The 14,793-nt window shown below is 37.6% G+C and overlaps 1 protein-coding gene across 1 annotated transcript in view; it reads left to right on the forward strand.

The window, feature by feature from the left end:
- The first annotated feature begins 13,859 nt into the window (after positions 1-13,859).
- Positions 13,860-14,793, forward strand: part of LOC136034599 (midnolin homolog) — a 55,249-nt gene continuing 54,315 nt past the window's right edge. Inside the window, exon 1 of the mRNA XM_065715867.1 lies at positions 13,860-14,136. Within this exon, the coding sequence (XP_065571939.1) occupies positions 13,907-14,136 (230 nt within the window). The 5' untranslated portion in view covers positions 13,860-13,906. The remainder of the gene's footprint in view (positions 14,137-14,793) is intronic.

Here is a 14,793-nt window from a genome sequence, read left to right on the forward strand (position 1 = left end):
GATCCTTCTAAATATCAAATTTCGTTAAGATCTGATCACCCGTTCGTAAGTTACAAACACCTCATTCTTTCTAATTATTCCGAATTATTCCCCCCCCAACTCCACCAAAGAGAGCGGATCCGGTCCGGTTATGTCAGTCACGTATCTTGGATTTGTTTTTATTCTTCCCACCCTGTTTCATCCTGATCTCTCTGCTTTAAGTATTTTCTAAGATTTCCGGTCCCCCCAACTTCACCCCTTGATGACGCTGGATCCAGTTGGGATTTAAAATAAGAGATCTGAGTTACGAGGTCCTTCTAAATATAAAGTTTCGTGAAGATCCGATCACTCCTTCGTAAGTTAAAAATACCTCATTTTTTCTAATTTTTCGGAATTAACACTCCCCCCAACTCCCCCAAATAGAGTGGATCCATTCCGATTATATCAATCACGTATCTAGGACTTGTGCTTATTTTTCCAACCAAGTTTCATCCCGATCCCTCCACTCTAAGCGTTTTCCAAGATTTTAGGTTCCTCCCAAACTCCCCCTAATGTCACCATATCCGGTCGGGATTTAAAATAAGAGCTTTGAGACACGATATCCCTTCTAAATATCAAATTTCATTGAGATCTGGTCACCTGTTCGTAAGTTAAAAATACCTAATTTTTCTTATTTGTCAGAATTAAAAACTACTCGAAAGAAAGCGGATCCGTTCCGGTTATGTCAATCACGTATCTAGAACTTGTGCTTATTTTTCCCACCATGTTTCATCCTGATCCCTCCACTCTAAGCGTTTTCCAAGATTTTAGGTTCCCACCAATTCTCCCCCAATGTCACCAGATCCGGTCGGGATTTAAAATAAGAGCTCTGAGACACGATATCCTTCCAAATATCAAGTTTCATTAAGATCTGATCACCCGTTTGTAAGTTAAAAATACCTCATTTTTTCAATTTTTTCCGATTTAACCGTCCCCCACTTCCCCCCAGATGGTCGAATTGGGGTCCAACAATTTCTTATTTAATCTGGTCTGGTTCCTGATACGCCTGCCAAATTTCATCGTACTAGCTTAACTGGAAGTGCCTAGAGTACCAAAACCGGGACCGACAGACAGACCGACAGAATTTGCGATCGCTATATGTCTTTTGATAAATGCCAAGTGACCTAAAAACCTTTTCTAGTGACTAATTATTGGAACAGATGCTTCTTACGTTTAAACAACACACGATTGTAATTAATTTCCAGGTCATAAGGTATGAAAGAAAGGGGCATCGCGTGTATTGTTGATTAAATGTAACACGTTGATAAAAATGACAAAAAAGCTACGAAAATTGACTGTCCTCACCCAGAAGTATTTTGAATAGTCCTGCCCTCTGTAGAGCCGTGGTGACACTGATATAGTTTCTGCTGCGGCGATGATTTCCGTAATTTGCTTTGTCTCCCAATCAGATGACAATATTTTTTCCCATAACTACATAACTCGAGCCAAAGGAGTGACTTGGGCCAATTGTAGCTGAAACTATAAAAAAACGATACTTTAGATAGCAATTAATGAATCAAAACTGACTTTTTTACTGATTCAAAATTAAAACCGTTCGCTTATTCAATGTTACTCATTAAAAGGTACATAATTTTGGTTTTTGGTAAAGGTGGGAAACACCACTTAAAATTAAAGTGATATTGATAATAAACCACAGCATAAGATTCTCCATTTCAGAGAACCCTACTGTAGAGGTTTCAAGCTCCTATATGCAAAAACGTGATTCTATAAGATCAGTAGAGGGCTGATTCTAACTGAAGGTAAAAGTTCTTGTTCCCTTTTTAAGTACCGAAAAAATTGGTACGGGAATGTGGTGTTTTCTGCCTTTTTTTTAGCACCGAACTAAAATTTTACCCGAAGGGGACTAAGTTGCTATCGATTGAGAATTCTGAGAAAGCCAATCAGTTTCAAAATGTTGTGAAGCAGTATGTTGAGTTTCCCAGTTTCAAAGGAAGTAATACCGCGCGATCGTGCATTCATTCCTGAAAATTCATTAGCATACCGCATACCTAGGACAGACGGCCCATAACTGTAAGTAACTGGTTCCTTCTCCTAAACTGGTTTGAATGAATTTAGTAGCGTAGGCCCCTTAGATACAGACGGAGCGCCTCTAGCAACCAGTTCTGTGCCATCAGCAACCAGCAGGCAGTATTGATTTGTCTTTAAGACGTTGGTATTATTGACTTTGTACACCTGTTTGTTTCGTAATACTGTAAGGGATTTCATTGTTTACCTATGCAAATTTAATTAGGATAAAATAATCTCGCGTTACATTTTGATAAAGTTTGTGTAAGATCTGATCCGACAACCTCAGTATTAGAAGAAGTTCAGAGGGTCAACATTGTGGATATTGATTCCTTATTCTTGGCATATTTTTTTTGTAATGGATGCTTTTACAATGTTGGAACTTGAAGGCGCTAGCATCAATAAAATGAAACCAAGAGTACCTAATGTTGCAGTAGAATTAAAGGAGTTGTCGGATAACCCTTGAACGGGATGGGATATTTGCAAGATATGGGATATCATTGAGAAAATTCAAATTGGAAGAACAGTTATATTTTGCATCAAAAGTGAATATAATGCATATTCAGAGACAACAAGATGGATTAAATGTATTCAAGATAATGATCTGAACCAATATAATAAAAAGGAGTGAGTTTGTTACTATTCTATCTTTGAAAGTGTTTTTCTTCTTAGCTATTACTCGCAACGAGATGCTAGAAAGAATCTTCATTTTGTGGCTTTATTAGTCTATAATCACCAGTGAGAACGTCACGATTAAGAAATGGTTGAATTTGAGAAACAAAGAATCATGCGGAATCTTATGACTTAGGAAAAATGTTTGGTTCTAAATGATCATTTTCAAGATTTATCAGTTCAAAGGAAAATATTTGCTCAAGAATAATTGACGATATAATGAAACATGATTCTCCATCTTTGGACTATTATTTGAGATTCTTACGTCGTGGACTAGATGCATTTACTCAATTTATTGACATACTAATTGCAACAAAACAAAATGATATTGTGGATTTCCTTTTGAACACTACCTAGAAATCCCTTTAAAATGGACATTTTTTTTGCATGGCAACAAAAAATAAGTAGAACAATCCTGACCACATAGGTATTGTGATGTCACTAGATTATTTCCTCTCTCTCTAGAAGTAAAAAGAACATTCCTTTTATCGATCGAAAGTCAGTTTCTTTTTGGAAGTTAGACAGTAAACAGTGAAAAATGTTCTACAAGTATCCTGTATGTTTGTATACACTGGGCAACTGGTCATCCTGTGAGATTTCTACAATTGTTGATTGCATGAGAAAAAGTGTAGATTATGCAATCCAAATAAATTGCAAAGAGGCTATACAGCATAAATTAAAGATCGTGGTTTCTGTCTTGAAGATATTTGTGACCCTCACACTAGAGGTTTCCTCTGTTCCAATTGTCACTATGATAATTGTGATCAATGGGAAAATACTTACCCTGGAATGATTTTAAAACCCTAAACGCAATTTCTGTTTATTTTCTAGAGACTGGTATCCTCGTTGTTTTGAATTGTTTTAGGGGGAAGAACCTGATCTACGCTTCATCTGTTCGATTAATAAGAGAGTCTGGTTTGTACAACATCGCTGTGAAGACAATTAATTTCAAAATAAGTGTGTTTTATAATATGAATCAGAATAGTATTATTGATTTTACAAAAAGGTATATTAAAAGTGAAGTTACATTGTACTGTAGAAAATGTGGCCCTGACTTCGCATGCCAAGATGAAGACAGGTTGAATCCTGATGATACGCTGCCGTTTATCATTGTTGATTGTTGCCTATACGGTGAAGAAGAAATTTAGGGAGTGAAGACTTTTATTGTGTATTGGTTTTGTGTTTTGACATGCATGGATCCAAATTAAATACATTGATTATTTGATTTATGTTCATGGTGTCAATACTAATAGAACACTGTCATCGGCGGTAACTTCAAAATAGGATTACAATTGATTTAGCGAGATTAATTAACACTCTGAATGTAAAACGTTAATTTGAACAATCTTCATATGTTGAGTACCGGACAAGTTCCATACAATGATCAGATCTTAGATCCTCTTGTGTCTCTAGAGGCACCCAGGGCATCCATGAGAATCGGCCAATCATCCCTCATGTTAAAGGGACGCATTTATGTTTCGAGGGTTTGTCTGATAGGTGCATCAGAGCGTATTTAGTGGCCTGTCTCTTCTTCTTCTTTCTTCGAATTGCCTCTGGAACGTCACTTTTGGGATCCGGTATTCGTCCATACGAAGTACATGCCCCAGATATTTCCACTGACGTTTCCTAATGCCATCTGTCACTATGGGCTGTCCGGTCTTCCGTCTCACCTTCTCATAAGAGATTTTTTGTGACCAATGGATGTTTAGCATTCTCCGTAGACCTGTATTCTCGAAAGCTAGAATTCGTCTTTCTTGTGTATTACTTAGATGCCACGTTTCAGAAGTATGTAACATGACGGGGTTGACGTTGCTATCGAATAGAAAAAGTTTGAGTCGGAGGGACATATTCCGGGATCTCCATACCGGTTTCAGTTCATTGAATGTACTGGAGGCCTGCCCAACGGGGCATGATGTATCTTTTTTAGTTGATCCCGTATTTATCACTGTGCTCCCAAGGTACTTAAATTCTAAAACCTGCTTATTGTCCTAGTTATCTCAGGTGTAAAGGTGAATCCGTTACTGCCATACTTTTTGTTTTATCAGCGTTGAATTTTAGTCCCAAATGTCCACCTCTGTCACGTCCAGATTCAGGTACTTCTTGTAGTCTCTGTTTAAAGGAATCAATGAGCGTAATATCATCGGCAAACTCTAGATAAATAATATGGTATCTACGTTTGATTGTATGCTTCTGGTTCCAGTATTACGGAGCAGATGGTCAATGCCTAGGGCTAACAGGAAAGCTGACAAGACACAGCCTTGTTTAACACCAGAAAGGATACGAGAGTAACTTGTCCTTTCTTCTGTCGTTTTAAGAAAATATTCAAAGTCTTTGTATAGAGCCATTATGTGGCGAACAACTTCTCAGGGAACCCATAAAAGGCTAATAGTTTCCACAGAGTCTCGCGATGCAGCGAGTCAAAGTATTTTTCGAAGTCCATAAATGCCATGTACAATTTGCTTTGTGATTGTCAGCTATCATCTATTAACACCCTGAAATTGAAGATCAAATCGGTACATGAACGTCCTGGTCTAAAGCATATTGCTCTTCTCTCAAGTACTTGTCGAGTTGACAAAAGTCTTCACCCCTTGCAGACTTTTTCACTTCCTTATTGTACGTTTCGGCACGGTACACCTTCAGACCTGCAAACACACCGTCGTAAATCAAGTCACTTCCCGTCTCGAATCTTAGAAATAATAGCTTATTTGGGGCCTAGCTCCGGATAAATGGACTTGTCCCAAATGATATAGTCCGTTCGAGAGCTAAAGTGCTCACCATTTTCCAAATAGTCCAACAGATTGTCTATTATAACTTTTAACAGGAGTGAATCAGTGCCTCCATAATACACATGAACTTATCCATCCTCAGGCAATTAGACCTTACGCACATTGTAATAACATTCCAACATGGGTTTCTTTGAATTTTCTAAAATGGCACTACCAGCCACAATGTTTTTACTAAAAATTGTGCTTCTTTTTCTTTCTACGCAAAAGGAACGTATTGGAATCTACGACGGTGACCGATGTAAAGTTGGGATTAGCAATGATTGGAGCACACTCTTTTGGGACGATTCAACGTCACAACGACTCCAGTGGCGCACACCTCGTACATTTTACGAAAGGCAGAATTAAAAATAAGTTTCAAGATCTCCTTTTCAGCCTTCGTCTTTGCTTCAGAACGTTTACAGAAAAGTTCTCAATAAGCGTCTTCATATATGTTTTTTGATCGAATTGGAGGGCTTTATGGATCTCTGTGACCTTGAAACCGTCAGCTAGCATCCATCACAAAAGAACTTGGTGTACAACAATATTCTGTTTTGGATGAAGGTCGGCAATAAGGTTTTGTTTTGAAAATGTCATGTGCATACCTCCATCCTATACCAAAGAAATATTATAGGGACTCAGTGAGTCGTTTGACTACGGCCTGTTTATGCACAGGAAAACAAATCTTTTTCCGAGCAATGATGTTCCACTGGTATTTCACCATCAGTTTCAAAAACCCATCCTTGTGGTTCATTCTACTCAACAGTGGCAATGTCGGGGAAGCATGGATAAAGAGGGTCTTCCAGCCATTTGTAATTCCAACACGGAAAAGAGTAGTGAGACACTGCCGACGGATGAAGGGAGTTCATGAGCAGAAAAACCGCGTCTTACTTTTCACCGGTACGGTCTCCAGTCGGGTAAGTTTCTAGGATACAATCTCTGTGAAAACATACCCTCTCCTTATGGATCTATGTACAAACAAGTGCTGATTCATTTCGGTGTCAGAACTATTTTCTCTTTGCTGATTTTAAAGTTTAAATCCATCTGAGGATTTAACCAACGAGGAGCTGAAAAATATTACCCCACATCCAGCCCAAAGTCCTTATAGATTTTATCTGTCTTTTTACATACAATATACAGCAACGTCAATGTATCATTTGTCAGATACATTTTATATTAATCCTTCCCGTCTTTAACCTATCCTTAGCCCAAACTTTCTTAGTAAATTCATAGTTGGCATTGGTGTATTGACGGTCGTGAAGTGAATCATAAAACGCATTTGATAAGCGGTAATTTTTCTTTATGCACCCTCGAGGCAACTTTGTAGTGCTAATACGGGGTATATGCCTTTACACACTAATAAATCTTACATTTCATCATCTGGAAAACACCATTTAAGGAGGGGAAACGTATTAAACTCGATGATTTTCTGTACTTGAGCTAATTGACCTCTGTATTTGGCGAAAAAATTATAGGAGTCTAAAAAACAGATTTTATTCAAGCACATATTACCATTATCAATTCTTTTCCATTAGAAATATAAGACTAGCAGCTTCTCAAATGATATGGGTATGATGTTATGTGAAAAAGAACCATCTACCCATGCACCATGTACAACTTCACCTTTCTGCAAATGTACCAACGCTGGTAATATGAATTTCAAATCATAGTTGGAATTTTGAATGTATATGTGTAAGTATTGCTGCTTAACATTTAAATTACAATTTAAGTGCCAGTCCACGAAAGTTACTTCCCCCCGATAAGATTGGATTACCTAAATAATTATGGTCGTGGAAAGGCGTTTCCCCGCTACCCTCAACATCTTCCTTACAAGCCCAACACATTTCTTTATTTTTAATGGCCAACTCGTCCTCTGGTGATAGACTTCTTGGATATTTTGTACTGCACAGCCGTGAAATTGACTTATTGGCAGTTTTAATAAGCGTTACCATGGCCGGGCCCACACAATCTTCCCCACCGATTGTCTCAAATACCCTTTCTAATTGAATGAAATTTCTAGCATCTCTTTGTGCAGGGGAATAGGACAGCCCTTACAAACCCAGTACACTTACTTATTTTTAATGCCCAACTCGTTCTCTGGTGATAGACTCATTGGGTTTCTCGTATTGCACAGCAGTGAAATAGAATTATTATAAGTCTTAGTAAGTGTAGCAATGGCTGCGCCTGCACAATCTTCCCCACCCAATATTTCAAATACCTCTACCGATTCCATGGCATTAATAGCATATCTTTGTGCATGGGAACAGGATATTGCAATGGCTTCATGTGCTTTTACACGATTCGAGTTCAATGGATGGTATACATCCGCGAGTTTTCTTCTATGTCCAAGGCCACATTGTCGATCTTCAAGAGTGAATTTGAAAATTGTTAAATCTCAAGATGGTGTTGTCGCCAGAAACTGTCTTCACAGATTGGAACCATGACGCTCACAGTGCTTCAAGTGGGTCTTTCATATTAATTCTGTATAGAATCTAGACAAACACATTGGACAAAATTGACGTGAACTTTCCTTCTCCCCTTGACTTAAAACCTGGCTAATATCTGTAATAGGTATGAAACATCCAATTGAATAGGGCTCTGTGGCAGGCTCGTAAAGAAGCCATACCCAGTGTTTCACTGATTCAGTGGACGGAGCCCTCACTGAATATATTACACCTTTTTATCTTTACGCTTACCCTCATCAAATTCTGTATCGTTCTATAAGACTGAAACACAAATATTTGAATGTTCATTAGCTCTCTAAAAAAATATCTACACCCTTAAGTGTTACATAATATTGACCTTTAAGTAGTTAAAATCTACTTTAGAAAACTGTGCCCCTCTCCACTCACATTAACCGCCAAATCGTTAAAAGTCTCTTACTAACATCCTTTTGCAGCGGTTTATGGGTTGGGAAAAGGAATACGTATTTTAAGTACTCCTGGCCCAACCCGAAACGAATTTGTTGTACACCTGTACAATTCTTTAAATTTGCCTTATATTTTTAAATTTTAGACTCCCCCTTCCTCCTCTTAAAACAAATTCTTTTTTAAATTTAGTTACATTTACAAGTAAATTCTCGATAAATAAAACCAATGAACCTCTGCCTTTTTCATTATGGCTATCCACCTTACTGAAAATACTGCACACGCAGTCCAAAAAATAGCCTTAAAATAGTGCAAGTGCTGATGAAAGGTCTGCATTTTCGCTTCTATATAATGCTGGTACATCTCTCCAGGCTTCATTTAAATAAATTTTTTGGCGTAATGGATGCCTAAACGTTATCCCTTCCTCCCGCCACCTGTAGCTGTTTTTCCAGATGAGCTAGAATCTTGCCTACACAGGAGTGGACTATGTAAATTGGATCCGTCATAATATCACCAGCTGTAAGAGTATTAAAGGGGTAATCAGCTCTAAAAACAAAACATTTCGAAAGGCAGAATCACAAAGATAAAATCTGGGAATACAGGGGGTGAACCAGCTCCACTTGGCCCTACTCCTTCATATCCCCCTCCTCACAGTCAGTGGGGGGGGTGAATGCTCTCTGGTCCTCTAAGAGTCTCTCAACAGTGTTTAGCGTAAGTTGTTTAGCGCGCGGTCCAAAAATTCCTTGTCGAGGACAAGATTTCTTACAAGAGCGTTTAAATCGAAAATGAGGGAAGCTACACTAACAGGGTGCACCCCCTCACAAAATAAATTTACCCCTTCCTGTTTATCATCCTAAGGGCCCATACTGTCCCGTGCCACAGTCTCCGTGCCATCATTGTAGATCACTTGAGTTATTGATGGTGATAGTACAGCCAGGTGAACCTAAAAAATAATAAAAACTTATTTTCTTTTTGAAGTACTTACGATTTTATCCTGTAAAAAGGAATATTTTAGTTTAAAAATAAATTATTATTAGTCTCTTAAAAATTCATATTATTACCATGAAAACAAAACCTATAGACCTATTTCTGAGGGCCCCTTCCTCCTTCCAGCACTACAAAACAAAGTCCGACACAGCTATTTGTTATTAAGCTGAAAACACAACCTATACCGCTATTTTTTAGGTTACCTTCCTCCTCTCAGAACCATCGAATTGTCCCTGTTATAGAGCTGAAAACATAATGTCTAGCTCTATTTTTGACGGCCAGCACAGTTCCCTGTTATTGAGCTGGAAAAAAACTTATAACTCTCTTTTTGAGGGTAAGCCCCCCTCCCAACATAATCGAATTATCTCAGTTATTAAGTTGTAAAAAGAAACATATTTTACTATTTTTGAGGCCCAGGGGAGACTCCTTCCCACCAGCATTGAACAAGGTTCCCCACTCCTTTGAAATTTTGTTATGAGTCTTAAATAATTACGCTTATAGGCAACTACTTGTAATCGTGTTCATCGGTGATGTATTGTATTTCTTTTTCTCCAAAGATATCTGTCAGCAAATCGTCAATCCAGGCAAAATTATTTTCGGAAACCTGGAAAAAGAACAACAATTTATTTTCCCTTGAAACGCTTATGATTTCATCCTGAAAAATAATAACATTATTCAGCTGATGGCTCTCACCCTTGAGTTGGCGAATATATTTTCTTTTTAAAAAGGTATAGTTAATCGCTAAAAGGATATATTATTTTCATCGGGGTGAAACCAATTTCTTTGAGGGCCAGGCGCCACAGCAACAGCATTGAACTAAGGGCTGTGTTTTATAATCGGTAATTTTACGTGGGTCCTGGACCCTCACACAAAACCCCTCGATACCCTATTTTCTAGAAAAATTTATTACTTTTCAGCCTCTTGCCTTCCGTAAAAATTAAAACCTTATCATTAAAACACATAATAAACCTCCAAGCTTTTGAAAAAAAAATCGTTTCGTTATCTGTGATTGGTCAAATAATTTTGCTTATCATAGGACTAGGCATCTGCACATCTTCAACACTTTGTAGTGAAGGCCCAGCAACTTCGCTGCTTTGGAATGAGGTTACAGAAGGGATCACATCATTTCATTGTAGGGCAGAGGAGGTTGCATCCTCCCCATGGGCCACATCATCGCACACCCTCGGCTCCTTGGACGGGACAACATCTTGCTCAGAATTTTCCTGAAATATAAATACAATTTTAGTTTTCCAAATAAATCATCCCTTTTGCCCTCGTAGCCCTCGGGACTGCTTACTTTCCCCCTCTTTGTGTATGATTGCCTAGTATTTAAGCTTAGAAGAATTGCATGTGAAGCGCAGGGTGGGACCATCGACTTGACATGATATTCTTTTTTTTTAATGATGCCTAAAAACATTTAGGTGGTATAGGATTGGCTCTTTCCTGTAATGTTTTTTAGTCATCTTAATAACTTAAGGCTAGTTTCATCAAGTTCTCCATTAAATTCGACTTTAATAACCCGTGCGTAGCCAAAAAAACATGGTACTTATATGGCATCAAAAATGAGTGCATATCCCTTCTTGCTTACATTATTTAGGGGGAGGAGGCCTTACGCAGACCCTTGTCCAATATCCCACATGTAATCTTCGCTAAAAATGCAATCAATTTAACCAATATCTCCTAACTGTGACCAAAAATAAATAGGTATTTTACCTTGAAAAAGCGGTCAATGTTGATATTACCTGGACAATTGTTTTGGGTCATGAAACTATTATTAATAGATGGATTTTGACTTTTTGGACATTTTTTCTCTCTTGCAAAACTACCGCAAATTCACTGTTATGGAGTTACTATATATTTGCACAATAGGGGGGGGGGTAAAGCCTAGCATGTATTAAACACAGCAATGGTTTTCATAATGGATACCTGTATTTTTAAAGTAAAGTATATTTGACGTCTTTTTCCACTGTCCATCTCAAAAGCTAGACTGATGAATTTCCGGTTTACATGCGGGCTTACATTCCCAAGGGAACAAAAGGAAGTACCCGGTCCGCGTCTTTTTCCACTGTCCATCTCAAAAGCTAGACTGATGAATTTCCGGTTTACATGCGCAAGGGAACAAAAGGAAGTACCCGGTCCACAACCCGCTATGAGAATAACGAACTCTTGCATAACGATGTTTGCTGCTGTTGAAAATTAATACATAACGGGATCCCTTTATTGCTTTTGAAAATCAACGTATGACGGGGTGCCATCGTGTATTTGGCGCAACGAAAACATATTTTGAGAATCAATAGATATCTAGACCACGTAACGTAACAACTTTTGTGTGTTTGCAGCAATTAAAACAAAATTGAGCGTTTTCCTACCTGTCCCCGTAGATTTTTAAACATTTGCATAGGTAAATACTTAACTTTGATGTAACAACCAGGTAAACAAAAATATCCTCTATAACATTACATAGCACTAACGTGTGCACAATCAATAATACCAACGTCTTGAAGAAAAATCAATAACAACTGATTTTTGCTAGGGACCCAGAACTGGTTGCTATGGGCGTTGTGGCTGTATCCAAAGGGCTTACACTACTGAATTTCAGTACAGCTTTTTTTTTATTAAATTATCAGGAAGGACGTGCTCTATGGGTTTCCTATTTCTAAAAGATGTTTTGAAAACATACATACTCCAAAGTTACGTCTTTTCTACTGTTCTCAAAAAGAAAACAGTCAAATTTTAGATTTACGGTCATTTTGTTAGTTTAGTGATTTTTTTCTTAAGATTTTAATAATTTGATTTTTGACCTTGTGGCAACTCCAGGCACGAACGGTGTGGGATGCTTTTTTTTAACGTGAGTGGATACGCTTGTTTTTAGCGCAACAAAGAGGGGGCTACCGAAACTTACAAATGAGTATGAATGAGTACCGCAAAGAGAATAAACCTTAAGTTTTACAACAAATAGTGACAAGATAGTTTAATATTCGTTTATGAAAGGAAGAGTTCAACATTCTTATCAATACATATTATATTTGGTCATATGAATTAATAATGATAGCTGTTTTGACGGTGATAACGGTGAAGATCAAAGTTCGGGGGATTGATCAAAGCTCGTCTGCATAGTGCTGCTGAACTGGTAGATACAGGTCGCCGGGGACTCTGGGCACCCGAAATTTTTCTGGCGCCCTCATTCCTTGTTTTTTTTTCTGTTTTTCACTCTTTTTAAAAAATAAATTTGTCAATTTGGTCAATTATTGGCACCCTTGTCACATCGTCGCCCCCCCCATGATGCTGCTTATTGGTGCCCTTGTCACACTGCCCCCCTCCCCAAGATTTTTCTCTAGATCCACCCCTGGATGAATTCAAACATGGTTGGTCGCCTCGTAGAAAGATCTGTCATATGTGCAAACCATCAAGTTTGATCTTTTGTCAAGGGATATTAAGATAGAGGGATGATTAAAAAAGAAAACTATCAATTTCTGCAATATTCTCGTTTAAACTCTCAAGTAAACCTAGACTATTACTGACACAGATAAATCAACTTTGCTTTTCTGATGCTCAAGCGACCGCTTTTGAAACAGTTGAAATGCGATGACCCAGAGACCTCATTTCAAAACCTTTAGCTTGGTGGGGAAATTCTGAAGAAATCTAATTTTGATCGTATTTTCGACAATTTTCTCTTCCACGGTAAATCTTCTATTTTTATTATAATTAGGGTATGGAATGGCTTCCATATAGAATTTTTCAGATAGGACATATCATGTGAGGGGGGTGGAGCATAATTTCAAAGAAGACATGAAAATGTCATAAAATTATTAAAATTGTTTATTATGTGAAATGCGAAATATGTTGAAAATATGGGTACTTGTTCATTTTTCAGAACACACCCAGGATCTTGGATTTATAAGATCAGACAAAAACCGGTTTGTAGCTGTATGTATTCGGGTACAATTAACTTAGGCTCAAGGGAAAATATTTAATATACAGAGTTGGTATTTTGTTTAAGCTAACTTCGCATGCATCCCCACTATACTTAACCCCCCAACCCCTCTCCCTAATGTGCAAATATATAGCCCATATTGTATCTCCGAAGTGTCTCAGTTGTTTCAATCCGTGTACCTGTAAATTGAATCAACTTAGGTGTGTTATGAACAATGCACAAGTATTAAAATATGACAGCATGGTAATTGTAAGGTGAAAGGAGGGTTAGGGTGCCATAGTTGCACATTCAGCAACAACCTTTTGCTGGTCCTGCCCTTAAATAAGGCACTGTCGACAGAGAAACCATGGTGTGGAGTGTGTTTTGATATTGTAAAACCTATAAGAACCAACTTCTGACGCAAGAGCCTCTTGGATTTATTGATACTCGAGATATTCCTAGCCTACTCGTTAATAATTGTCATTGAAAATTATCGAAAATAAGAATATATTTATTCTGGAGACGTCATCAAACTGTAGATGAACTTTGACTGGAACGTCATAGCGGCGAGCCGTTTTACTTCCGTGCGTCCTTGTTTTCAAATCTAACAGTCAGTTGGCTCTTGGCACTCGAACAGTAAGGAATAGTAAAAGTTATACAGGATGAATAACTTAGAAGACACAGAAAAGATAGTTGATAATGGCGAAAATGAGACACCAGGTTGTTCATGTGGTCATAGGAGTGATATTTATTCAGTTATTGTCAGTCCCACGACTGGAGGAAATTTTGAAGTTAAAGTTAGCAAATCAGACTCAGTTGAAAGCTTGAAGAGGATCATATCAAAAAGGCTCAAAGTGGCCAAAGAAAGAATTTGTTTGTTGTTTAGAGACAGGTTAGTAAATTAAATTAATAACTGAATTGTTAAAATAATCAGTTCGGCTATATTAATTTAAAAGGGTGTTAGACCTATTTTATACAAATTAGCCTGAATTCTAGGACAGAAATAAGATAGAAAAAAGGGTAAATTTCGGTAAAATTTAGGACAGTTCGTATAACTGACTTACCAATAAAGTGAACATACCATTCGACACCTTTTTTGATGTCTTTACAAATAGCCTATAATAATTGCTTCTACCGCAAATTCAAATTTAAGCACTTTTTGAGCTCTTAAAAATGACGAATTTTTCAGTTAAAGTATGAGTTACTACTCGTTTTCCAAAAAATATCGATGGGGTTTATCAGGTGCATTATATCAGTGCGGCTTATCAAGTTCATTTGGTTTAATCATGTCTATTTTGTTAATGCATCAACAAAGAAATTTTTCCTTTCATATTTTTTTTATAGTTTATTGTTTCATAATTTCTTTTTAGTTTTAGGCCTAGGCTTAATAAGCTTTTTAGAAATGTTGGTATTTATACAATAGAGGGAGGGGTATAATATAGCTAGGATGAAAGTGAATACATCACTTAATGCCTTTTCTTATCTTCTTTCATAATTCAATGATTGCTTGTGGGGGAAATTACATCTCGAGCCCTTTATGGGGCCCTAA

This window comes from Artemia franciscana, chromosome 13, assembly GCF_032884065.1.
Source record: "Artemia franciscana chromosome 13, ASM3288406v1, whole genome shotgun sequence".
NCBI lineage: Eukaryota > Metazoa > Arthropoda > Branchiopoda > Anostraca > Artemiidae > Artemia > Artemia franciscana.